This window comes from Triticum urartu, chromosome 7A, assembly GCF_056163025.1.
Source record: "Triticum urartu cultivar PI428250 chromosome 7A, HENAU_Tu73, whole genome shotgun sequence".
Classification (NCBI taxonomy): Eukaryota; Viridiplantae; Streptophyta; class Magnoliopsida; order Poales; family Poaceae; genus Triticum; species Triticum urartu.
Genome location: NC_141879.1, coordinates 311,556,558 through 311,580,928, shown reverse-complemented (window position 1 = coordinate 311,580,928; position 24,371 = coordinate 311,556,558). Strand labels below are relative to the sequence as shown.

At 45.9% G+C, this 24,371-nt stretch overlaps 3 protein-coding genes across 3 annotated transcripts; 1 reads left to right on the top strand and 2 right to left on the bottom strand.

The window, feature by feature from the left end:
- Window positions 1-845: 845 nt before the first annotated feature.
- Window positions 846-2,237, bottom strand: LOC147959432 (uncharacterized). Its single transcript, XM_087532651.1, has 2 exons — window positions 1,675-2,237; window positions 846-861 (listed from the first exon to the last, which is right to left on the bottom strand). The coding sequence occupies exons 1-2, from the start codon at window positions 2,235-2,237 to the stop codon at window positions 846-848; spliced, it is 579 nt and encodes a 192-aa protein (XP_087388777.1).
- Window positions 2,238-7,184: 4,947 nt separating this feature from the next.
- LOC125519210 (P-loop containing nucleoside triphosphate hydrolases superfamily protein) lies at window positions 7,185-13,164 on the top strand. The gene is made up of 22 exons (XM_048684083.2): window positions 7,185-7,404; window positions 7,510-7,639; window positions 8,035-8,193; window positions 8,284-8,633; window positions 8,712-8,850; window positions 8,956-9,053; window positions 9,127-9,283; window positions 9,436-9,505; window positions 9,583-9,659; window positions 9,864-9,917; window positions 9,999-10,079; window positions 10,151-10,262; window positions 10,348-10,610; window positions 10,687-10,848; window positions 10,946-11,053; window positions 11,143-11,301; window positions 11,377-11,460; window positions 11,559-11,764; window positions 11,859-11,960; window positions 12,255-12,364; window positions 12,459-12,610; window positions 12,718-13,164. The coding sequence occupies exons 1-22, from the start codon at window positions 7,349-7,351 to the stop codon at window positions 12,907-12,909; spliced, it is 3,021 nt and encodes a 1,006-aa protein (XP_048540040.1). The 5' UTR covers window positions 7,185-7,348; the 3' UTR covers window positions 12,910-13,164.
- Window positions 13,132-13,937, bottom strand: LOC125519211 (Late embryogenesis abundant (LEA) hydroxyproline-rich glycoprotein family). Its single transcript, XM_048684085.2, has one exon. It carries the CDS (start codon window positions 13,866-13,868, stop codon window positions 13,260-13,262), a length of 609 nt encoding a protein of 202 aa, XP_048540042.1. The 5' UTR covers window positions 13,869-13,937; the 3' UTR covers window positions 13,132-13,259.
- Window positions 13,938-24,371: the final 10,434 nt, after the last annotated feature.

Here is a 24,371-nt window from a genome sequence, read left to right as displayed (position 1 = left end):
GCCTCTTTCGATCTGTATCCCAGTTTGTGCTAGCCATCTTACGTCAACTTGTTTAACTTATGTCTGTACTCAGATATTGTTGCTTCCGCTGACTCGTCTATGATCGAGCTCTTGTATTCGAGCCCTCGAGGCCCCTGGCTTGTAATATGATGCTTGTATGACTTATTTTATTTGTAGAGTTGTGTTGTGATATCTCCCCGTGAGTCCCTGATCTTGATCGTACACGTTTGCGTGTATGATTAGTGTACGGTCAAATCGGGGGCATCACAAGGAGGCAAGGAGTCAGGAAAGGAAGAAACAACTGCAGCACCGAGGACTGGGACAGGTACTGGGGAAATTAGCTCGGGCCAGCTTAAGCAGAGTAAGAAGAAGAAGATTGGGGGTAAAGATCAAGACTGGACCCGCTGAAACTGCAAAGATCAGCGCTACAGTCCTTGGCAAAAGGGGAGACCGCACACCTGATGGAGACCCGACAGCGGAGAAGAGAATTGCAGAGGGAAACGGGGAGAACTACAAGAAGATAAGGGGCACTGGTGGGCAAGCTGAGGTAGGCGGAGACAGAGAAGGGCAGGGGAAGGAAACAACAGCAACCGGGCTAGGGGCTCCCGGGGAACTGACGGACGCGTCGGATGGCGTCCGTCAGGAGCCATGAAACTGCTCAGCTGGAACTGCCGGGGTTTGGGACAGCCCCGGACAGTTCAAGAATTGGTGCGCCTGGTAAACACGCTCCGAGAGAACATAGTGCATGGCGACGGGAAAGAACATCTTATGAGCTCAATGTCTTTCCTAGTTAGATATGAATAGGAGTTTAGTACGGCAACAGACAGAAATAATACTCCAGGAAACTACTGCGGCCAGAACCTGTATGGAGATCGGAGAGTTAAGGCACCTGCACCAGTTGAGACAAAATGGACCCCGCCGCCTCCCAGCGTGGCCAAACTAAACACATATGCGGCTTTTGAGGCACAGTCAGGCGTCAGTGCTTGCGGAGCCATTGCAAGGAATGGCCAGGGAATGGTATTCATGTCATTGGGCTGCAACCTGAACAAATGTACGTGAGTTGAGGAGGCTGAATGCCTTGCATTACTTCATGGCCTACAAGAATTTGGAAAACTCTACAATGGCCCAATCCAGGTTGAAGTAGACTGTCAATCGGTGGCGAATGCGTTATCTCCAAAAGCCACAAACAAAACAAGCCTCTTTCCACTCATTACAGACATCAACGCTACCCTTTCGGGCTTCAGATCGTCTGTGGTGAGGTGGATTAGTAGAGATGGGAACAAAGCTGCACACTGTCTGGCATCAAGAGTGAAGATCCATGGAGATTTTCATTTCCTTGGCTCTGCCCCGAGCGAGGTGCAAGAAATTTTGGCAAATGATTGTAGCTTTTTTTGAGCAAACTGCATCCTTTATTAAAAGTTCACACACATAGGGATACAGATGATATCGGGTCTGCTAATAAGCCATACGTGGCGCCCGGGGGCTAGAGAGGCTACTGCCTTTGCCAAAGCATGAGCCTCCTTATTATTCTTCCTACTCTCATGGATAAAATTTACATGATTGAAAAGCATTTTCTGGTGCTGAATGTCTTGCAAGATGGAAAAATAATTGTAAGGAGAAACATTCTCTATCCGGTTTACGATTTCCAGGCAATCCGATGCCACGCAAACGGACTGGATGTGGAGGTCACTTGCGAGGGAAAGCGCCTCACTACACGCCCGAGCCTCCAGGATGGTTGGATCCATTAAGCCAACTGAGATGATCGCCGATGCCCCAAGATAATTGCCATTAGCGTCGCGGCAAATCACAGCAGCAACCCTGCTGTCTCCAATCTTAGAGAAACCAGCATCTGTGTTCATTTTGTATGCATGCGCTTCAGGTGGAAGCCACCCTGTCCTGCTCGTGAATCCTTCCCCCTCCACACTAGTTACATGCCGGTCCCTGTCTCTTACATGCAGGTCCCTCGTTCGCGCGGCCTTCTCAGGAATTTGATCAAGTTCTGCGATGAATTTATTGATGAAAACATGAGTGCTGAGAGGACTCTGGAACTGATTATCGTGGATGGCCCGTCTTCTCGCCCACCAGACTGCCCACATTGTGACGAGCACACGCGCTAACTCTGCTGTAGGTAAAGTATCCACCAGCCAAAACATCCAAAGCTTGGCATCTTCCGTCCGGTTGGAGATAACCGTCTCCATCAGTTCTTCGTCTGCGAGAGCCCACATGCAGCGTGCCATGTGGCAATCGAAGAGAGAGTGGCGCCAAGAGTCCACCGCTGCGTGGCAGATTGAGCATTCCGCAGAATCCGTCATTTTCCTGTGCTTTCAGACGTCTCCTGTAGGGATTGAGGTTCTAGCCAGCCGCCAGGCAAAAACACGGACCTTAGAGGGGACCGGAGCACCCCATAGTTTTGCCCAAGACCTGCTGTCCGCTGCGCCATTGGAGTGGCCCTCATTGTGCTCAAGCCAGTCAGTTCTTTGCTGTTTGATTGAGGACATGAGCCGATGGGCTGACCGCACCGTGAAGGTGCCCTTCCGTTCATAATGCCATGACCAAAAGTCCTCGCGGACTCAGTTGCTGAGAGGGATGTTCAGGATTGCCTCTATGTCCACCGCGTAGAAATGCTCATCCAAGATGGCCCGGTTCCAAGAAGCTGTAACAGGGTTTATGAGCTCGGAGACCAACTCGGGAGGGTTTGTGGTTTTTGGACATATAGGTCGAAGTTTAAAATCCCTGGGATCCGATTATCATTCCATATATTTGTGTCGCTGCCCGGACCAATTCTCTTGATTAAGCCGAGCTTGAGAGAATCTCGGCCTTCAATAATGGAACGCCATACTTGAGATGGATTCTTTCCCACCTCTGCCTCAAGGATTGTTGATGCAGGGAAGTAAACAGCCTTCAAGATCCGGGCACTAAGAGTGTTTGGCTCGGTAAGGAGCCTCCATGCTTGTCGAGCCAGCAAAGCCAGGTTGAAGAGCTCGATATCCCTGAACCCCATCCCCCCCATGGACTTAGGCTGTGACATAACTTCCCATGACACCCATGCTGTTTTCCTCTCGCCATTCTTAGAACCCCACCAAAACTTCCTCAAAATTCCGTTAATATGCTGACATAAACCCCGTGGCAATTTGAAGCAAGCCATAGAGTAGGTGGGGATAGCATGAGCAACGGATTTGATGAGTACCTCCTTACCACCTGCAGATAGGGCCTTTTCCATCCAACCCTGCACATGCTTCCAAATCCTATCCTTCAGATATTTAAAGGATCCTTCCTTAGCTCTCCCCACATCAGCAGGCAGTCCAAGATATCGATCGGATAGCTGCTCATTCTGGACTTGCAAGGATTCTTTGATTACTTGTCTCAGAGACTCAGCACGGCCTTTACTAAACAAGATGGAGGACTTCTCCTTATTTATGCGCTGGCCAGAAGCGCCGCAGTAAAGATGCAGGAGAGCATCAACTCTGGCTGCCATCTCAGGCGTAGCATTGAAGAATAAGAGGCTATCATCTGCAAAAAGTAAATGGTTTACCTCAGGAGCTCCTGCTGCCACCGTAATACCACGGACACTCTCAGCTGGATTGGAAGATTTCAATAAACAAGATAATCCCTCCGCCGCTAGCAGAAAGAGGTAGGGAGATATCGGATCACCCTGCCTGAGGCCTCATGAAGGTGTGAATTCATCCTGCTTCCCTCCGTTGAAAATAACAGAGAAGGATACTGATGTAACACACCTCATTACAATCTCAGTGAAACGCGGGCTGATCCCAAGTTTTAGCATGACCTTCTCCAGATAATTCCATTCAATTCTATCATAGGCTTTCATCATGTCAAGCTTCAAAGCGCAGAACCTGTTGCTTTTCAACTTCCTTGTTTTCATGTAGTGCAAGCACTCATAGGCTGAGATAAAGTTGTCAGTAATAAGGCGTCCTGGCACAAATGCTGACTGCTCCTCAGAGATGATGTCGGGGAGAATAAGCTTGAGCCGGTTAGCCAAAACCTTGGATGCCATCTTGAAGATCACATTGCAGAGGCTAATCGGTCGAAACTATCCTAAATTTTTTGGACTTGCAATCTTGGGAATTAAAACTATGAACGTTTTGTTGATCTCCTTCGGGGAATCCTCTCCTCTAAGAACTCGCAACACCATATCAGTTACCTCGTCACCACATAGATCCCAATGCCGCTGGAAAAAGTGTGCAGGGAAGCCGTCCGGTCCTGGTGCTTTTGTCGGGAACATCTGAAATAATGCAGTTTTTACCTCTGATTTCGTATACTGAGCATCCAGAGAGTTGTTCATGGCCTCATCAACTCGTGGTGGTATATGGGATAAAACCTCTTCAATGCCCACTGTGTTTTCGGATGCATACAGATTTCCATAGAAGTTGGATGCCATATTTGCCATCTCTTGCTCATCTGTGCACACTGTTCCGTCAACTCGCTGAAGTTCAGAGATGCGGTTACGCACTTTGCGGGCACTCGCCTTTCGGTGGAAAAACTTTGTGTTATTGTCACCTTCAGCTAGCCACTGGACCCTAGCTCTTTGGCGCCACACGATTTCTTCTCGGAGGCAGAGTTCCACCATTCGAGCTTCAATGCTTTCCTCCTCTGCCGAAGGACCTACGCGATCCTGAAGTGCGCGCAGCTCGCCCAGCCGAAGGCGCAGTGAGCGCAGTTCCGCACGGACTGCTCCAAACTTGCTCCGGCCCCATCTTTGTAGCACACCAGCAACACTGGCAAGTTTTGCAGACAGTCCCGATACAGTTTGGGCCCTGCCCGCATCGTTCCACGCCTCAGCCAAGATATCTCCAAAGCTAGGTTCCCTTTCCCACATGCACTCGTAGCGGAATTGTTTTTGCTTGGCCCGAACACTTGTCGCTACCAGCTCCGTCTCTAACAATATGGGACAATGATCAGATTTTGCCGCAGTTAGGTGTTCAAGAGAGGCGAAAGGAAAGAGCGCCGACCAGCAGGCCGATCCCAAGGCTCGATCCAAACGTACTCAGCAAAAGTGGCCACCAGCCACCTTCTTCTCCCATGTCCAGTCCAAGCCACGATAGCCCAAATCAACAAGTCCACAAACATCAACGGCCTCTCTGAAAGCCTCTATCTGAGCACTATCACGAGCATTGGGACCATGTTGCTCCTCAGGTCTCAGTATCTCATTGAAGTCACCAATACATAACCAGGGGAGGGTGCTCTCCCCTCTCAATCTCTTCATTGTATTCCAAGTTTTATAACGAAGACTCCTCGTTGCTTCTCCATAGAAACAAGATAACCGCCACTGTTCTTTCCCCTGTTCTTGCACCCATGCATCCACATGATACTCTGAAAAGTTTTTTATTGCAACATCCACCGAATTCTTCCAAAAGATACAAAGACCACCACTCCTACCATTGCTACCAACACCAAAACTGAAATCAAATCCTAACGAAAAGCGAAGACCTTCAACACGACTCTTCTGTAATCGAGTTCCGACTAAACAAAGAATAGAGGGCGAACTAAGCTCCACAAGATCGCGGAGTTCTCAAACTGTCGCGGGATCGCCTATCCCACGACAATTCCAGCTTAGTATTTTCATTGGGCCTGGCGGTGCTCCCCGGAGGAGCCCGCCAATGATGCCATCTTCTCTGTACCTTGTTTCGTCGGTGATCCCGCCTTCTTTGCTTTCTTGGCATCCCTCGGAGACACATACGCCGGGGGTGGCGGCGGGACTACCATTGCAGCCGGATCAACAGTGACAACTGCTTTGTTCCTCTCCAACCCGTCAGCAGTAGCCGAGCTGACTATCAAGGCTAGGTTCAAGTTTCTGCATGTTGTTGGGGCATCGTGCATCTTCTCCCTTGCATCCCTAGCCTTTAGAGGGCTGGTGACCTCATCCTCATCCGCTGCATTGTCAAACCCCGCTTCTTGAGACGAGCGCTTTCTCGGTGGCGAGCGCTGACGAGGGGCTTGGGTGCCCCGGCCAGACCGGCCTCTTCCTCTTTCTCCTGAACGGCCTCCCCGAGTAGCCCAACCGCCTTGCTGCTCTGGGATAGTTTCCCTCCTTTGTGCCAGCATCCAACTCCCCCATTGCTTATGTTTCTCCTCCCAAACGCCATCGCCGCACTCCTCATGGTTATGGCCCATGAGTCCACAGACCTTGCAAAAATAGGGGATCTTCTCGTATTTGACCGGAAGGCGCAATCTGCCCTCTCCCACGACATTCAGAGGTGTCACCTGTGTTAAAGGTTTGTTGACAAGAACCTTCGCCCGAACCCTAATGTAGGCGCCTTCATAGAACAGCCGAGGTGCTAGCTGGATCTCTTTCACCCGTCCGATACGTCGGGCTAGTTGGTCAACTACCTCTGCTTTGCGGTATAGCTCGGGTATATTGTGAATCTGAGCCCACACGTATAATCCATCAAAATCAACAGATGTAGGCTCCTTCTTGCCATCATAGTCCTTAATCAGCATCCTCATCCCCCTGAAGAGCCATGGACCACCGTTCACCACCTTCCTCCAATCACCAAGGCAGAACATCTGGAAGATAAACAGGTTTTCACCCGCCTCCCTGTACTTGGGAACATGTGCTAGCGACCAGACAGATTTCATGCACTCGAACATCGACGACGAACTGAAGGTGCGGGTCGTATTCACCTTTGCGATCGCCAGCCACCTAGCATCCGCTTCATACTTCTTTACCTCTTCCTCCCCTACGATCACGTCATCAAGCTCGTCATCTTGGAGATCCAGGTGCTGCAACATCTCTTCAAGATTCTTCCCAGACCAACCCGCAGACGACGACTCCGCTAGGTCCGTCATCTAGGGTTTCCCCGTCAGCGGTACTTTGCTCCACAGAACCGATCCGACTCCCTCCCCTATCAGCCTGATAGGTGATCTCTGCAGGGGGGCAGCCAGCGGACGAAAAACCGGTGAAATCTCTCGACGGCGATGGGATCGCCGCCAGAGCCGAAAACCCTAAACGAGAGGGTAATTTCCTATGATTGTAGCTGAGAGCTGTAACCCTTGTAGGGTTCCTCAAAAAAAAAGTGAAAGAATTTTAGACCAGCGGGCCGTGGGCTTTGCACCCAAAGGCCAGCAGGGCTCGAACCATGAGATCTGGCGGCTGGGCAGCGAGCCGCGAGCGTGCCGCCCCCGGCCCCCTCATAAAGCCAGTGGCAGACCACGCTCCCTCTCCATCTCACACTAGGCGGCCACTCCCCCAAAATTTTGAATTCCGCCCTCCTCCCCCAACCCCACGCCACCGACCCGCTTCTCTCCCCCCCGAAAGTTTCCGAATCCCCCCCACGCCGCACCGCGGGACGGGTGAGATTTCGAAATCTCCCCGGCCGCCGCCGCCGCCGCCATGTCGCGGGTGGACAAGGAGAAGTCGGTGAACGTCCAGGTCCTCCTCCGCTGCAGGTACGCCCGCCGCGCCGCGCCACGCCGACCGGCCGCCGCCCCCGCGGGCCTCCTCTCCCCAGATCCGCAGCCCTAACCGCCTCCTCATGCGCTTCCTGCTCCCAGGCCGTTCAGCGACGACGAGCTCCGGAGCAACGCGCCGCAGGTGGTCACCTGCAACGACTACCAGCGGGAGGTCGCCGTCACGCAGACCATCGCCGGGAAGCAGATCGACAGGGTCTTCACGTTCGACAAGGTCTGGATGGGGTTTTCTCGCGGTGTAAAAGCTTTGGTAGCTCGTAGGAATTTAGTGCCTAGGGTTAGTTCCAACTGGTGTGTTCGCATCTGAACGAGCTGGGGTTCGAGTTGCCTGCGAATTAAAGCAGCTGCATTGCAGTTGACACCATGCCCTTGGGAGGGAATAACAACTGGAAACTGTTGCTAATAGCTAATACTCCGTAGGCTGAGGAGCAAAAGGAGAAATCCGCCCTTGTTGTGCATTTCCTGTCACTATTTTGAATAGCTCCAGCATGTTGAGTTAATCTTCGCTAACTGCTGATGCTTCTGGTATTGGCTGGGAACTTGCATCCCATTTCGGGGTTGTTTGCTCAGTGCTGTGATGTAACATAAAGCCCCCATCTTCATTTGCAGGTTTTTGGCCCAACAGCTAGGCAGAGAGACTTGTATGATCAAGCCATCATTCCTATCGTGAACGAGGTGCTGGAAGGGTTTAATTGCACCATCTTTGCTTATGGCCAGACGGGCACGGGGAAGACTTATACCATGGAAGGAGAATGCCGGAGAGCTAAGGCAAGCCTATCTTCTGTTGGTGTATTGTTGTGTATGTGTCCATGTTGGGGTTACTCAGCTGCTTGGTATCTTGTGTTGAAATTCTTGCAGAGTGGACCGGAGGGACAGTTACCTTCAGATGCTGGGGTCATACCTAGGGCCGTCAAGCAGATATTTGATACATTGGAGAGGCAGAATACTGAGTACAGTGTGAAGGTCACATTTTTGGAACTGTACAATGAGGAAATAACAGATCTTCTTGCACCAGAGGAGATATCTAAGGTTGCTCTGGAAGAACGGCAGAAAAAGCCATTGCCACTCATGGAGGACGGGAAAGGTGGGGTGCTTGTGAGAGGTTTGGAGGAAGAAATAGTCACTAATTGTAGCGAAATATTCTCTCTTTTGGAAAGAGGATCTGCGAAGCGCCGCACAGCAGAGACTCTTTTGAACAAGCAATCAAGGTTTAGTTTTACTCATTTTCCTCTATTGATCTCTAGCCCTTACATAAACTTAATCTTATTTCATCTGTAATATTTCAGTCGTTCGCACTCGCTTTTCTCAATTACAATTCACATAAAAGAGGCAACCCCTGAAGGAGAAGAACTGATAAAATGTGGGAAGTTAAATCTGGTTGATCTGGCTGGGTCCGAGAACATCTGTCGTTCTGGAGCTAGGGAGGTACATTGTACAGTATAGTTAGCTCGGGTTTTACTGTTTCATTTGGCATAAATCTTTTGTCAGTTCTATGGTATTCTTGAGTTAGACATTCTCTTTTGATTTTAGGGCCGAGCAAGAGAGGCTGGTGAAATAAACAAAAGTTTGCTTACTTTAGGCCGTGTTATCACGGCATTGGTTGAGCACCTTGGACATGTTCCTTACAGGTATGTATCAGTGGTCAAGGATCCTTGCATGCAATAGCCTTTCTTACCTTACTGAATTCTCTTCGCCTTTCAGAGACAGTAAGCTCACAAGGTTGCTTCGTGATTCACTTGGAGGGAGAACAAAAACTTGCATTATTGCTACTGTTTCGCCTTCTGTACACTGTCTTGAGGAGACATTAAGCACATTGGATTATGCACACCGGGCAAAGAGCATAAAAAACAGGCCCGAGGTAAACTGACTTTGTTTTTTCCCTCCATTTTCAGCCATTGTTTCATGAGTTCCCCTAAAGATTGAAAACCATCTCATTTTTTGTGTATGCCAGTGCCATTTAGTTTCACTTTGTCATATCTGATCAATTGCTGATATTTATCTATTTCACAGGTTAACCAAAAAATGATGAAATCAACGTTAATCAAGGATCTCTATGGAGAAATCGACCGACTGAAAGCAGGTATTTAGCGAACCCACACTCAACTTTTGTAGTTCAGATAGTTGCAGAATGGCCTCACAATATTGACTCCTCCCCAGAGGTCTATGCTGCACGTGAAAAGGTTGGGGTGTACATTCCAAAAGATAGATACCAGCTGGAGGAGAACGAGAGGAAGGTACCATTTGACACGATCTCTCGTATCTATTTGAATCCGAAGTAGACACATATTCCTTTTCCATTCTTGAAATCCGATATTACTCACAAACCTTAATCATTGAAACTAGACCCTAATCAGTAACTTCAACCAGATATTAACCAGTAACGTGGTAGATTCCTTGTATCTTTATACCAATTAACTTTTCCTGTATTTCTTTTGAAGGCCATGGCTGATCAAATTGAGCAAATGACTGCCTCTTTAGAAACAAATCAGAAGGTACAGAAACTACTCAGTTGCTGGAAACTTCCATGTCTCTGTTCATGTTAAAAAAAAATCAATGCTTTGCTTTGGTTTCAGCAAATCAATGACCTGCAAGAAAAGTATGATTCTGAGCTCCAACATTCTGCTGATTTGAGCAAAAAGCTCAAAGCCACAGAGGTAAATTGTATTTCCTACTTATAATCATCTGATGATTTTTTGTACTGTAAGATTAATATCTTGTTCAACAGAAATGTCTGGACCATACAAGCAACCTACTCTCAACAACAAAAGAGGATTTGAAACAGGCCCATTATAATCTCAAGGAGAAAGAATTCATTATATCTGAGCAGAAAAAAGCAGGTTCGGTTTTATTTCCCATTTTTCATTATTGCAAACACACCTTTTCTTAGTTCTAACTGTATTTTAATGCACCTTTGCACATCAGAAAATGCTCTAGCACATCAAGCCTGTGTTCTGAGATCAGAACTTGAAAAATCTAGCTGTGATAATGCTTCACTGCATTCAAAAATAGCCAGAGGAGATAAACTAAGTGCTGCAAATAGGTCGGTGGTGAACTCATTCCAAGCTGACCTTGCTTCAAAGTTGGATATTCTCTCCAGTACCCTCACTGCATCTATAGATCAACAAAACAAACACCTAAAGGCTGTGGAAGACCTATGCCAATCTTGCGTTGATTCCCATGACACGGTACACATCTACACAATAATTGTCTGGGCTCATACTCCATTTTGCATGCTATTTATTCTTGGTTTAACTTTTGAAGGCTACATTGGAGATAAAGAAGAAGATCTTAGCTTCGAAGTCGTTATATATGTCGCACATGGAAGCTTTTCAAAATATTGTGCTCCTACATAAAGCAAACACAAATTCTACATTGGAGGATGTATCATCTCTGTCTGCAGCAAGCTGTTGCAGTCTTGACCAGGCATGTTGTGACCTGTTTTTCAGTGAACACTTTTTGTTTGTCTCACATGCTTATCCTTTGCTTCTATTCATTCTCACGGGGATATTCTTGCTGTCAGCTTCTAGCATGTGTTGAGGGAGAGGCACTGAAGATATTTACTGATATTCAGAGTTTGTTAGCCGACCATCGAAGCGAACTGGCACACTTCACTAAGGAATTGCGTGATGTCAGTTACTTGATCCGACTGTCAACAGATTTTCAGCATAACTTAGCTATGATTAGCTGCAAGTTAAACTTTGCTCCTGTTGTCAACAGAGTTTCTGCATTAGCTTGGATAGGACGAAGGATATGTCCAGCTTCATTCTTGGGCTCTTTGAAAAGTACATGGAGGAAACATCCAAGTTGCAGGACCACTCGAACCACACTCATGAAGCACAGGTCAAAAGCCTTGAAGAGTTTCAAAAGGCTTATGAGGTGATCCATTCCCCTTTTGTTGACTACTCGTTGGCAAAATCATGTTGGTGTATCTAATACCATCACTTCGTGCAGGAACAATCAAAGTCCGAGGAACAGAGGCTTCTGGCGGATATCACCAGTTTGGTGTCCAAACACATTGTTCGACAAAGAGAGCTGGTGCGTCTGTACTTGCGTGTACCACTTGGGCAAATTTGTTTGTAAGCGACCAATCAAACTACAAAAATCAGAATAAACCTGATGTTTGTTTCCTGCAGGTGGATGTTAGATTAAACTCTCTTGGCGATGCTGCTCGTGGTAACAAGACATTTCTGGATGAGCATACGTCTGCTATGGAGGGTGTCACAAAGGATGCCAAGAGAAAGTGGGAAATGTTTGCAGAGCAAGCAGAGAATGACTGCAAAGTTGGCTCCAGCTTCTCTTCAGCTAAGCATTGCCGCATGGAAACAATTATGCAGGAGTGGTATGCCTGATTGCATGAAATGTTTCAACATTCACCGATTCATTTTAATTTGATTGAAATTTTGTAACTAATGATCTTTATTGGACTTGTCCAGTGCATGCACTGTCGACTCTGCTGCACAACAATGGAAAAAATCCCATGCTGCAGTTAATGATTTGTGCACAAAACAAGTGGCTGAAGTTGAAGTACTTGTCAGGCAAGTAGATTTGTTATCATTACTTTTGTTTTTGCTTACATGTAGCCTGTTTTGTTCAGTTAGATTTTGGTTTTCTCGGAATTCGCTCTATAGATAGTTCAACTTGCTTTGGCACTCTTCATGCTGGTTTGATCTAAGTTAGCTTGAATTAAGGCAATTTGGGTGCCAATTTGACATGTCAGTGCATAATTTTGGATAAAAAAAGCACACCTGAATTTCTCAAAACCATGTCTTGTGTTAATCGCATATTTTGAACATGGGGGTCTAATTAGCTTTGCTGTCTGGATATTTCAGGGCTGCAATCGAAAACAACGAGCAGCATGAAGCAGAGATTGCATCATCTCGCGCCTTGGCTGAAGAGCAAGCATCCAACAGTAGCAAAGAAATACTCCAGGATATCGACAGTAATTTCTAAGCGCTCAACATGACTGCTTATTCAATAAGAAAGAGCTCCCCATCTAATCTCGACTTGCTTCTGTGTGTCCCCTTTTGCCTCAGATCTACTGGAAGAGGCACGTAATTCTGCATCAAGAGTTGTGTCGACAGTGGAAGCACATTCGGTAGAGATACAGCATTTGCAGGAGAACCACTCTGGGCAGACTTCAGGCGTCAACACACATGCCGAGAGGGCTTTCCAAAGCAGCTACAGGGTGAGATGAAAATCCTGTGAAGAACCGTCCTCTTTCCCCAGCGCCCCAAGTCCAGTGTGTATTGTTGTTATCTTGTCTGAACTCCCCTACCATGCTGTTTTTTGCAGGACTATGAGCCGACTGGCGAAACTCCGATGAGGTCTGAGCCGGAAGTCCCGAGCAAAGGCACTATCGAGTCATTGCGAGCGATGCCAATTGAGTCCCTGATGGATGAGTTCCGCGAGAACCATCCCTATGAATCGAGCAAGGAGCCCAAGCCGTCGCTCATCCCTCGCTCGCCACTCGCGACACTCAACTGAGAAACAATGATATACTTTTCTGTGTGCAGTGTAATCTTATTAGGACATGAAATCGCTGCTGGCTTTGATGTCCTTGTTGTGCTATGTTTTGTGGGATGCGAACTATCTTACCCTCGCCCATTGTCTTTCACATTCCTGCTAGAACGTAGTATCAATTTGTTGTGTGATAATGTGGAGCCGCAGAATATTCTTGTAAAAAATTCTATGATCGGACATTGGAGCTTGAGAGATTGCATTGCATTTCATTGCTTGGAATTGGGAGAGATTGCATTGCATTTCATCGCACAAACAGACGAATAAGGTTTCGAGAGGGTTCAGGTGGTGATGATACACATAGCAGCTAACTGAGGTCAGGTTAGGTAGAGCTGCATCTCTGAGCGGTTGTCCTGCTCGACGACCTCGAGGAAGACGGGGTCGACGATGATGTGGCTGTCGATGCGGACGGAGAAGCGGCGCGACCAGAGCAGCACGGTGGCCTCGCCCGCGATCTCCACGACGGCGTCCAGCTCCATGTGCCGGCGCGCGGTGTCGGCGAGGATGGCGCCGGCGTGGTGGGCGAGCTCCATGGCGTCGAGCCGGGCCGGGAGGTGGAGCAGGCGGCACGATGTGGCGGGCTGCTGGCCGGCGTCGAGGCGCGCGGTGCCCAGGAGCGTGCCCCCGTAGAGGATGGAGACGTTGGAGGCGCCGTAGCGCACGGGCACCACGTTGGGGTTGGTGGCGTGGACGGTGAGGGTGAGGCCGATGTCCAGCGCCGCCGGCGGCCGGAAGTGGAAGGAGGACAGGTTCATGGAGATGAGCTCGAAGCTCGGGTCCCTCGGCCTGCAGACCAGCACGCCCGCCGCCGCCGCCGTGGTGACGGCGCCGGCGAGGGCCGAGCCCCAGCTCCACTGCCGGGGGGACGACCTCGACGGCGCGGACCCCATGGGTGAGGTCTGGATTTGGTTTCCTTCCATCTCCATGAGCCCTGCGCCGTTTTTTTACTCCCGAGCAGGAATGAATCAGGCTCTTGGCGTGCCACTTTTGTGTTAGGCTGTTGGGCCATTGGGTGTTGTAGTCTTTTGGAGGTAGTGGGCTCTTCACTTTCAGTGGGGTGTGTCTGATGATGTGGAAACATCAAGGTTAGGAGCTGGGCTGGAACGCTAACATTTTGTCACTATTTGGACCCACGAGGAACGGGCAGATCGACTTCTCTCGAGGGAATCTTGAGGTTCTGATTGTTACGCTAGTTGAATGTAAAAATCGGAACCGACAGAAACATTTTTTAGAAAGGGTTTTTATCATTTATCCAGTGGTTCGACTTCTACATTAAAATGATGCATGCAATCTTATTAATAAAACAAGCAGGTAAGTAGTCCGGTACAAGCTCGTAAGATGAGCTGAAATGAATATCAAAATCAAACTCACCACAACCGGCAAAAATCGGATAAGATGTCTAAACATCTATCCTATTGTTAGACTGCCATCCAAACTTATCCGGTGCAACCGCCTCTTAACTGTTGCACCCATAAGCCATAAGCTCTATGACTTCGCATGACTGGGTGATGATCACGTACGGATTCAACCAGTTGCTATGTAGATGACCTGCACAATATTTGTGATGGTTTGTCTATTAAAGACCACGTCATTCCGACAGTACAATATAGCCCAAATTAATGCACACACCCCAACTTGAATATGCTTCGTTATTTTAGGCTTCACTCCATTTAGTCATTGTCCCAAATAACGTGTCAATGCTATTAGGAGGACCGACATTGAAAGCCACATGTAGTGTAGGCCATAGTAACTTGGCTAGTGGGCCTTTGAGAAACAAGTGTTGGATAGTTTCATCTTGATTGCAAAACCAATATCGTTTAGTGCCCTCCTAACTATGTTTTGCCAAGTTGTTGTTAGTTAAAATCACTTCTTTGTGCACAAATCACATAAAAACCTTTATTCTTAATTAAATACATTTTAATCTTTCAAATATGAAGCGACTTTGGGACTGGACCAGAGTTTAGCAAATCTAAATACATAGATTTCACTAAGAAAACCCCTGGCATTGAGAGTTTCCAGTGAAGTGTATCTGGCTCATCAGAAAGGTTAATCTCCATCAACCTACGCACAAGATGTAGCCATCTATCACATATGTCCCCCACCAGGACCTCCAGAATTGAATGTTTAAGGGAATCGATCCTAGTACCGTGCTTATGAAAACTTCTTTACTTTGTACAATGTTGTAAAGGGTTGGAAATTTTATGGCTAGTGGCTCTCCCCAAGCCATGTATCTTTCCAAAATCTAGTAGTATTGCCGTTCCCTACAATGAATTTAGTCCTATTGAAAAAGGTCACATTTGTCTGCATTAGCCCCTTCCAGAAAGGTGAATTATTCAGCTGCACCGTAATCTGTGCTAGGATCTTGGATTGCAAGTACTTGTTATGCAATAACTGTACCCACATACCCTCATCCTCGACAGATAGCCTCCATAGCCATTTACTGAGGATACACCTATTCTTTACCTCAAGGTTCTCAATTCCTAAACCCTCTTGGTCCTTCGGCCTACAGATTATATCCCACTTGGCCAATCTGTACTTGGATTTATTCTTGTTGCATTGCCAGAAAAAACGTGATCGATAAGAGTCCAAGCTTTTTCGGACGCCCACTAGTACTTCAAAGAAAGACAATAGGAACATCGGTATACTTGTAAGCACGGAATTTATCAGAATCAGCCGACCCCCATAAGACATGAACTTGCCCTTCTAGCAACTTAGCTTCTTCTCAAATCGATCCTCTGTGCACTTCCATTCCTTGTTGGGGATACCCAGATAACTAAACGGTAGAGATCCCAACTTACATCCAAACAACTGTCTATAGTTTTTTCTGTTCTTCCTTGGCGCCCCCAAAACATAACAGTTCGTTTTTGTTGAAACTAATTTCCAAACCTGGTAGTTGTTCGAAAAGACCTAAAACTAGTTTCATATTTCTAGCCTTTCCCAAACCATGTTCCACGAAGATAATTGTATCGACAACGTATTGTAGTATGGACACCCCACCATCGACAATATGGTATTAGCCCACCCACCTGTCCGTCCTCTTTGGCCCGACCAATGAGGACCGCCAACATATTTGCCACTATAGTGAACATGATAGGGGACATCGGGGTCCTGTCTTAGCCCCCTTTGCGTCTCGAAATAATGACATGTGTCATCATTTACCTTGATCCAGACGCTACCTTTTTGTAGAAAGCATTGGACCTACTTCCTCCAGGCCTCATCGAAACCCTTCATACGTAGAGCCTGTCGCAAGAGTGGTCATTTAACTTTGTCGTATGCCTTCTCGAAGTCCACTTTGAAGATCACTCCATTCAGTTTCTTCAAGTGAATTTCATGTAGAACAACCACACCCTCTAGGATGTGTCGGACCAACATGAAAGCCGTCTGAGTTGGCTGCACTACACTATGTGCAATCCACATAAGGCGTTTTGTACCAACTTTTGTAAAGATATTGAAGCTCATATTAAGTAGACATATAAGTATGAACTGCTCAATACGAAGTGCCTCCTCCTTCTTTGGAAACATCGTGATCATTCCAAAGTTTAGGAGGAATAATTATAGTTGGTGTCAGGACCCCGATCCTAAGTCACACCGATCTAGCATGTAACACATCATATCACTTTGCGGCCTCAGGCATAATAACCCACGGCCGCCGCCATTACCCGGGCCGGGACTGTTTGCGCCTTTTGGCTCACGTATATGATAGTGTTGCTAGCATTCATATGACAGAGATCCCGAGCCGACATGACTAGTTGTGAATCCAAGGTGGCACAAACTTACAGGGACACGCATACGTAACCCAACAATGAACGTGTCGGTCATCAACGTATGAACCCAAGTCGTAGCAAGCTACAAGGATTTAAAGGAACAACACGTGACATTTCCCTGAAGGGACAGACACGGGAACAAACAAGGATACTTGCCGGCCAACCTAAGTGTTCCGGAGCAATAACGAACTATCATAGCTCAGTGGAAGCACTAGGAGACATTTCACCATAAGGAAGGCTACCAAGAATAAACAACTAGGTGTCGGATCCCACACATAGCAATACACGTTACACGTACGCATAACATGCAAGTATGCGATGTATAACATGGCATCACAACATAACTCAACAACTCATATAGACAAGGGTCCATAAGATCCATCATAGCATTTATTACAAGCAGCGGGTCTCATGACCCTTCACACAAAGTCATACAAGCCAAGCGGAAGCATAAAAATGTCTGAGTACAGACATCTAAAAAGAGAGAAGGCTAGAAAGCCTGTCAATCTACAAGACTCTCCAAAGGAACCAGACCTCTGTCTGGGATTCCCAAGCTAATCGTCGAATCCCAGATGAAACTACTAGTGAAAACGAAGTCTTTCTATAAAAACATAAATTAAGCAAATGTGAGTACAAATATACTCAGCAAGACTTACATCAGAATGAGCTACATATGCATCAGTATCAACAAGTGGGTGGTGGAGTTTAACTGTAGCAAGCCAACTTTGACTCACTGGCTATCTTGTACAACGTCTACTAGCATTTTCTTTGAGATGAGAAAGCGCACATGAGTCCACATATTCACCATATCAATACACCACTATGGATCAGCTCCCGTCTCCCTACGAGAAGGCCATCCATAGCACTCACTCTTATCTTGCGCATTTTAGAGTATCCACTTCCAGTTATCTATGAACAATGTAAGCTTTCCAAGTAGCCCATATCCGAGGACGCGGCTATCCAAATAGATCATTAACCCTGCAGGGGTGTACACTACTGCATGATACTGCTAACGCGATACTACGATCAGAGACCCTTTGCCGAAACTGTGTGCGATGCAATAATCGCAAACAGTGGTGTAAAAAACCTGTCAAAAAAGGTGCAAAATGTTTGCAATGGCGGAGCCATCAAACACGGTTCAGATTTTAGTTGCGTGTGCGATGCAGGACACACAGTTAATCCATTCACACTGTCTGCGATGAGGCAGAACAACAGAAACGGGCAGCCATAACAATGTGTGTGCGATGCAGGACACACGGTTAATCCATTCGAACTGTTTGAGATGAGGTAGAACAATAGAAATGGGAAGCCATATCAATGTGTGTGTGATATACGACATACGGTCAACTCGAACGAACTATTTTCGATTAGGGAACACAACAGAAATGGTTTAACTTAACAAGATGTGTGTGATATGCGGCATGCAGTTCACATGGATGAACTGTTTGCGATGAGCCAAAAGAACACAAACGAGTCATGTAAACAAGATGTGTGTGATACATGGCAAACAGCCAACTCAGATGAACTGTTTGCGATGAGAAATTAAAACACAGACGATCAATGCAGTTACTTCATGTGCGATTCTGTGTGTACAAAAAACTTTGAAAAATGCAAACTAGTTGCTTGCGGTGGCGGAGTATCGCACACGATGCGTCTGCGAGTACTCGTGTGCGATGATTAGTATTTCACACATACGTTTCCTTATGTTAACATGTGTGTGAATTTGCAATATGGACAGTTAATATGCAAATGACTTCTGGTCATCGGGCACACGCTTAAACTCAATGAACTGTGTACACACTAATACTTTCCATGACAATTTATGAACTTGGGTAACAACATTTGAGTAACATATATATAGTGGTTACACTATTCGACAAAACAGGATCTTCGTAACACGATTTTGACAACCATATGGTCCATATCTACATACTTAACATAGTAACAACTATCACATTTTAAGAGGCTAAGGGCCAACAACCATATGGTCCATATCTACATACTTAACATATATAGTAACAGCTAGCACATTTTAAGAGGCTGACGGCCAACAACCATAACTATCCACTGGAAGCAGCTTGATCACGGCGACTCGACATCTCGTCAATGAAAAGGAAGAGCCCTCCTGTGCCTTGGTAGATCATGAGTAGAACAGTGTCTCCAATTTTCCAATATGGATGCATTGCCACGAGAAGCGAGAACTTGTTAATTTGAATGGTTCCATTTCTGCGGGAAATGCAGTACCTTGCAATCACTTTGGCGTTATTAGCAGACACAAGTGTAATTCGACCACGCCAGAAAATCGATCTAGGAACTACTACGGGGGGCAATTTCTGTTGACATGTAGAATAAAAAACAATTGTAACATATCATTGAAGATATATATAGTTTATGAGCATCAACATTAAAATAAGACTTTTTACCAGCGTTTTGTGCACACAATTGGTCTTGTTCAGTGTGTGCATCATAGGTCTAATTAATCCCATCCAAAATTCAGCGTTCATACGCTGTGCTATCTCTGTCAGATTATCAACAAAGTTTATGACATGCTTCAAGTCCTTCCAGTGAAATTTGATATGCTTAGTAACATACAGATCGTTCACTATGCATCCAACATATCCTGCTTAAAAGGTGGAAAGATATTATTTATTCAGAACATGGCAGAAGAATATATAGTGTTCATAAATTGGTAAATAGAATTTGTTACTGCCTAGGAACGGAGTCAGAATATGATATCACAATTGGTTGCTTAAATGGTGATCAATTGGTTGCTTAAATAGTAATATGACAACAAGGAGAAAGTTGAAAGGACACTAACCTCGATCAGACTTTGATCGGCTGATGACGTTGGGGAAGTAAACATCCATATTAATTAGACCAGGCTGTGGTGCACGCACTAGAATTTTATTGCCAGCTTTCAGTTCATAACACTTAGACATTTTTTCTCCAAAGGTCCGCATTAAAATAGGAGTGACCATCTTTATCAAGTTTTACGCTAACCGTCATTGTAAATCCATGCTGCGTTGTCAATATGACATCCTGGGAGTCATCAGCAAAGTAAAGCCCAAGATTTCCTTCTACTCCTGTTCTTGCAAAGCAAGGGATGTACTGCTTGAAATGAAAATTAAGATGTAAATTAGATATATTGAAATAACAGAGCAATATGCAAATATGGGAGTAACTGATAGAATAGATCCACACACACATATATATAGATGAAAGCAAAGTACAAAAAAATAGAATTAAAAATAGATAATGTAACAAAGATTTGGTGCAAATATATAGATAATGTAGCATCTGTTCTATGGCGAGAGTTTTCTTTTCCTTTTACATGTGTGAGTGAACACACACGGTTCGCAGAGGCGACGGAGATAAATCGTGTGCGATAGTAAATCATCGAGATTGAATGGGAGTCCAAATTTTCTTTGTCCTTCATCCATGAGTTTTTTTCTACGATGAACATAAACCCTGCTAATCACCGTGTTCAAATTTGATACTTTTCCGAGTTTATTTACAATATGTAGGGGATTATGTGCATTTTGTAGGCATTAATGCACGCAATTCAAATTCAAACAATCGGTGCATGAAAGGGTGCACAAGAACGGCCTGGAAAAACCATACTCGTGGTATTTAGTAATTTCTCAAGCCTTTTACAAGGAATGGGCAGAGATTTCAATGGAATGCGTGGCAATAGTCAACCACAAACACGTCATTTATTGGGTTATCAACTATAGAACAATGAAATATGTGCTTGAAAAACATGATGGCTGGCATGTCGGCATGGTATGGCCTCACCGTGCCCTGGTTAAAAGCTGAGAAGGTTTGATTTATGTCGTCATGCATGCCCTTCATAAATCGAACCATCATCGAGGAAGTTCGATGCTTTCGAGAGGGAAATCACCAAGATTGAAGGGCAATCCAAATTTCCATCCTAGTTTGTCATTCATTTTTTTCCAACGATCAACATACCACCTCAAATGCAATGTGTTCAAATTTGACATTTTTCCGAATTCATTTACCATATTTAGGGAAGTATGTGCATTTTCTAGGCATTAATTATGCACATAATTCAAATTCGAACAATCGGTGCACAAGAACGGTCTGGAAAACCATGCTCGTGCTATTTAGTACATTCTCATGCCTTTTACAAGGAATGGGCAGATATTTCAAGGAAATGTGTGACAATAGTCAACCATAAACGCGTTGTTTACTAGGTTAACAACTATAAAAAAAATGAAATACATGCTTGGAAAAACATGACGCCCGGTGTGGTGCCATGGTATGATCTCACCGTGACCTGGTAAAAATGTCGTCATGCACGCCTTTCATAAAACGAACCATCATCGAGGAAGTTTCATGGTTTCAAGGGGGAAATCACCAAAATTGCAGGGGGATCCAAATTTCCTTTGTCCTCTGTCCACGAGGTTTTTCTATGATGAACATACAACCTGCAAATCACTGTGTTCAAATTTGGCACTTTTCCGGGTTCATTTGCCATATTTAGGGGATTGTGTGCATTTCCTAGGCATTAATGCATATAATTCATGTTCAAACAATCTGTGCATGAAAGGGTCCACAAGAACGGCCTAGAAAACCATGCATGCTCGTGCCATTTAGTAAATTCTCATGCCTTTTACAAGGAATAATGGATAGATATTTTGATGAAATGTGTGGCAATAGTCAACCACAAATGTTTGTTTTTTGGGGTTTAAACTATATAAAAATGAAATAAATGCTTAAAAAACATGACGCCTGGCATGGTACCATGGTATGACCTCACCATGCCCTGGTAAAAAATTGAGAAGGTTTGGCTCATGTCGTCATGCACGCCCTTCATAAATTGAACCATCACCGAGGAAGTTCCATGCTTTCGAGAGGGAAATCCCCAAGATTGAAGGGGAATACAAAATTCCGTCCTAGTTTGTCATTCAGTTTTTTCCAACGATCAACATACCGCCTCAAACGCAACGTGTTCAAATTTGACATTTTCCCGGGCTCATTTACCATATTTAGGGGATTATGTGCATTTTCTAGACATTAATGGACATAATTCAAATTCGAACAATCGGTGCATGAAAAGGTATACAAGAATGGTCTGGAAAACCATGCTCGTGTTATTTAGTACATTTTCATGCCTTTTACAAGGAATGGGCAGATATTTCAAGGAAATGTGTGGCAATAGTCAACCATAAACACGTCATTTACTCGGTTAACAACTATACAGAAAATGAAACACATGGTTGGAAAACATGATGCCTGACGTGGTGCCATGGTATGGCCTCACCAGGCCCTGGTAAAAAATGGAGAATGTTTTCCTTATGTCGTGATGCGTGCCTTTCATAAATTGAACCATCACCGAGGAAGTTTCATGGTTTCGAGGGGGAAATCACCAAGATTGAAGGGGGGATCCAAATTTCCTTTGTCCTTTGTCCATGAGTTTTTTTTTCTACGATGAACATACAACCTGCAAATCACCATTTCAAATTTGGCACTTTTCCGGGTTCATTTGCCATATTTAGGGGATTATGTGCATTTCCTAGGCATTAATGCGCGTAATTCAAGTTCAAACAATCGATGGATGAAAGGGTCCACAAGAACGGCCTAGAAAACCATGCTCGTGCCATTTAGTAAATTCTCATGCCTTTTACAAGGAATGGACAGGTATTTCGATGAAATGTGTGACAATAGTCAACCACAAATGTTTGTTTGTTGGGTTTTCAACTATAGAAAAAATGAAATAAATGCTTAAAATATGATGCCTGGCATGGTGCCATGGTATGACCTCACCATGCCCTGGTAAAAATTTGAGAAGGTTTGGCTTATGTCGTCATACACGCCCTTCATAAATCGAACCATCACGGAGGAAGTTCCATGCTTTCGAGAGGGAAATCCCCAAGATTGAAGGGGAATCCAAATTTTCTTCGTTCTTTGCCCTGGAGTTTTTTCTACGATGAACATACACCCTGCAAATCACCGTGTTCAAATTTGGCATTTTTCTGGGCTCATTTACCATATTTAGGGGATTATGTGCATTTTCTAGGCATTTAGCGCATATAAATCCAATCCAGCTACAGTTGCACGGGTGTGATGTGAGGGACGTGTATTGCCGTTCGATCGCGGCGCATCCTACGGTGCACACGCGCGATCCGTGTGGCTGGGGTTCCGGCTAATCATAACGCAACACACAATAGGCTTAGCGCACATTGTTTCCGGAAGCGACGGAGATGAACCGTGTGCGATAATGGACAAGCAAAATTGTAAGGGAAGCCAAATTTCTGTTGTCATTTCTCGTTGAGCTCTTGAATACCATCGCACTATACGGCTGCCCGGCCCCTCCATCCCAGAGCTCTCTCCAGGCATCGTCCATGGCACAGCAGCGCACAGTAACTGGTAAGGAAGCGATGGCATCCCGCCGCGCCGCGTTCCTCGCCGCCCGCGGCCGCAAACATGGTAAGGAAGCGATGGCATCTCGACGTGCCAAGTTCATCGCCGCCGGCGGCCAGACAGTTACATGGGCGGACTCTGAGGCTGCCAAAGCCGCACAGAAGGAGCGGAGAAGGCAGAAAGCAGTCAAGAAAAGAGAGCCCCACCACCGCAAGAAAAAAGAGACCGCACGCCGTGGTGAGGAGAGGTTGGCAGAGATCGAAGCACGGTGGGCTGCCGCCTACAAGGCCGGGAAGGAGAACGCCGGCGTCTGGCCAGCATGTGAGAGGTAGTTTAAGTTTGTAGTATTAGAGCAAATTACCAGTAGTACTTTAAGTTTGTAGTATTAACGTACAATGTCGGTAAGAGCATCCTTTGAGGGCTTTGAGCGTTGATTAGCATGTGTGCCCATGTGCATTTTTTTGCGTTAATCATTAGAAGATCACAAAACACATGGTTTCTATGCTGTACCCGTCTACGTTTTTTGCTTGAATGACCCATAAGTCAGTTACCTGTGCGATGTTTCCCAATAAATCAGGCGTACCATTGAACGAAAAAAATCAAGTACACGTGTACATTTTTTGGAGACGGAATCTACCAACATTTTTTTCTCGCACATGAGTATTTTACGCGCTTTGTCTGTGTTGTGTGTTTCCCCCGCCCAAGTTTCAAGTTTCGCACCAAAATTTTCATTAGGCGCGTGATTTCAAAATTTATTCCTCCAACCACATCCCCTTCCCCTCAGTATCCCCCCTCGCTCGCGCCTCCCCCTACCGGCATCTCAAACCGCCGCCGCAACCATAGCGTCAACCACATCTATGTTCTGCTCGAATCCAGTTAGGTAACCCACCGATCTCTATCACGTCCCCGGCTGATTGCTTAAATGGCGCCTGCAAAACATCCTCATGCCTCCAAATCCCCCCCGCCAGGAACTGATGGCGGTCCATGGTGCGATGGCCGCTGTGCGTGTTGACCCGGAGGAACACCTCGCCTCCCCCGCCACCGCCGACATGGTGCAGGCTCTGGCCCAGATGAAGTCCCCCAGCGACTACCCCCCAGGACTTAACAGGTAAGATCTGACTAGCTAAATCTTACCAATACCACTTGCAACGACTATGATTTGTATGGTTGATGTATTAAGCATGTTCGTGCCTTGTTTATTTCAGTACCGCACACTGTGTGATGTTCAAATATTACCGTGTCCATCTCAATTTCACCAATACCAGCAACAAACTTACAATA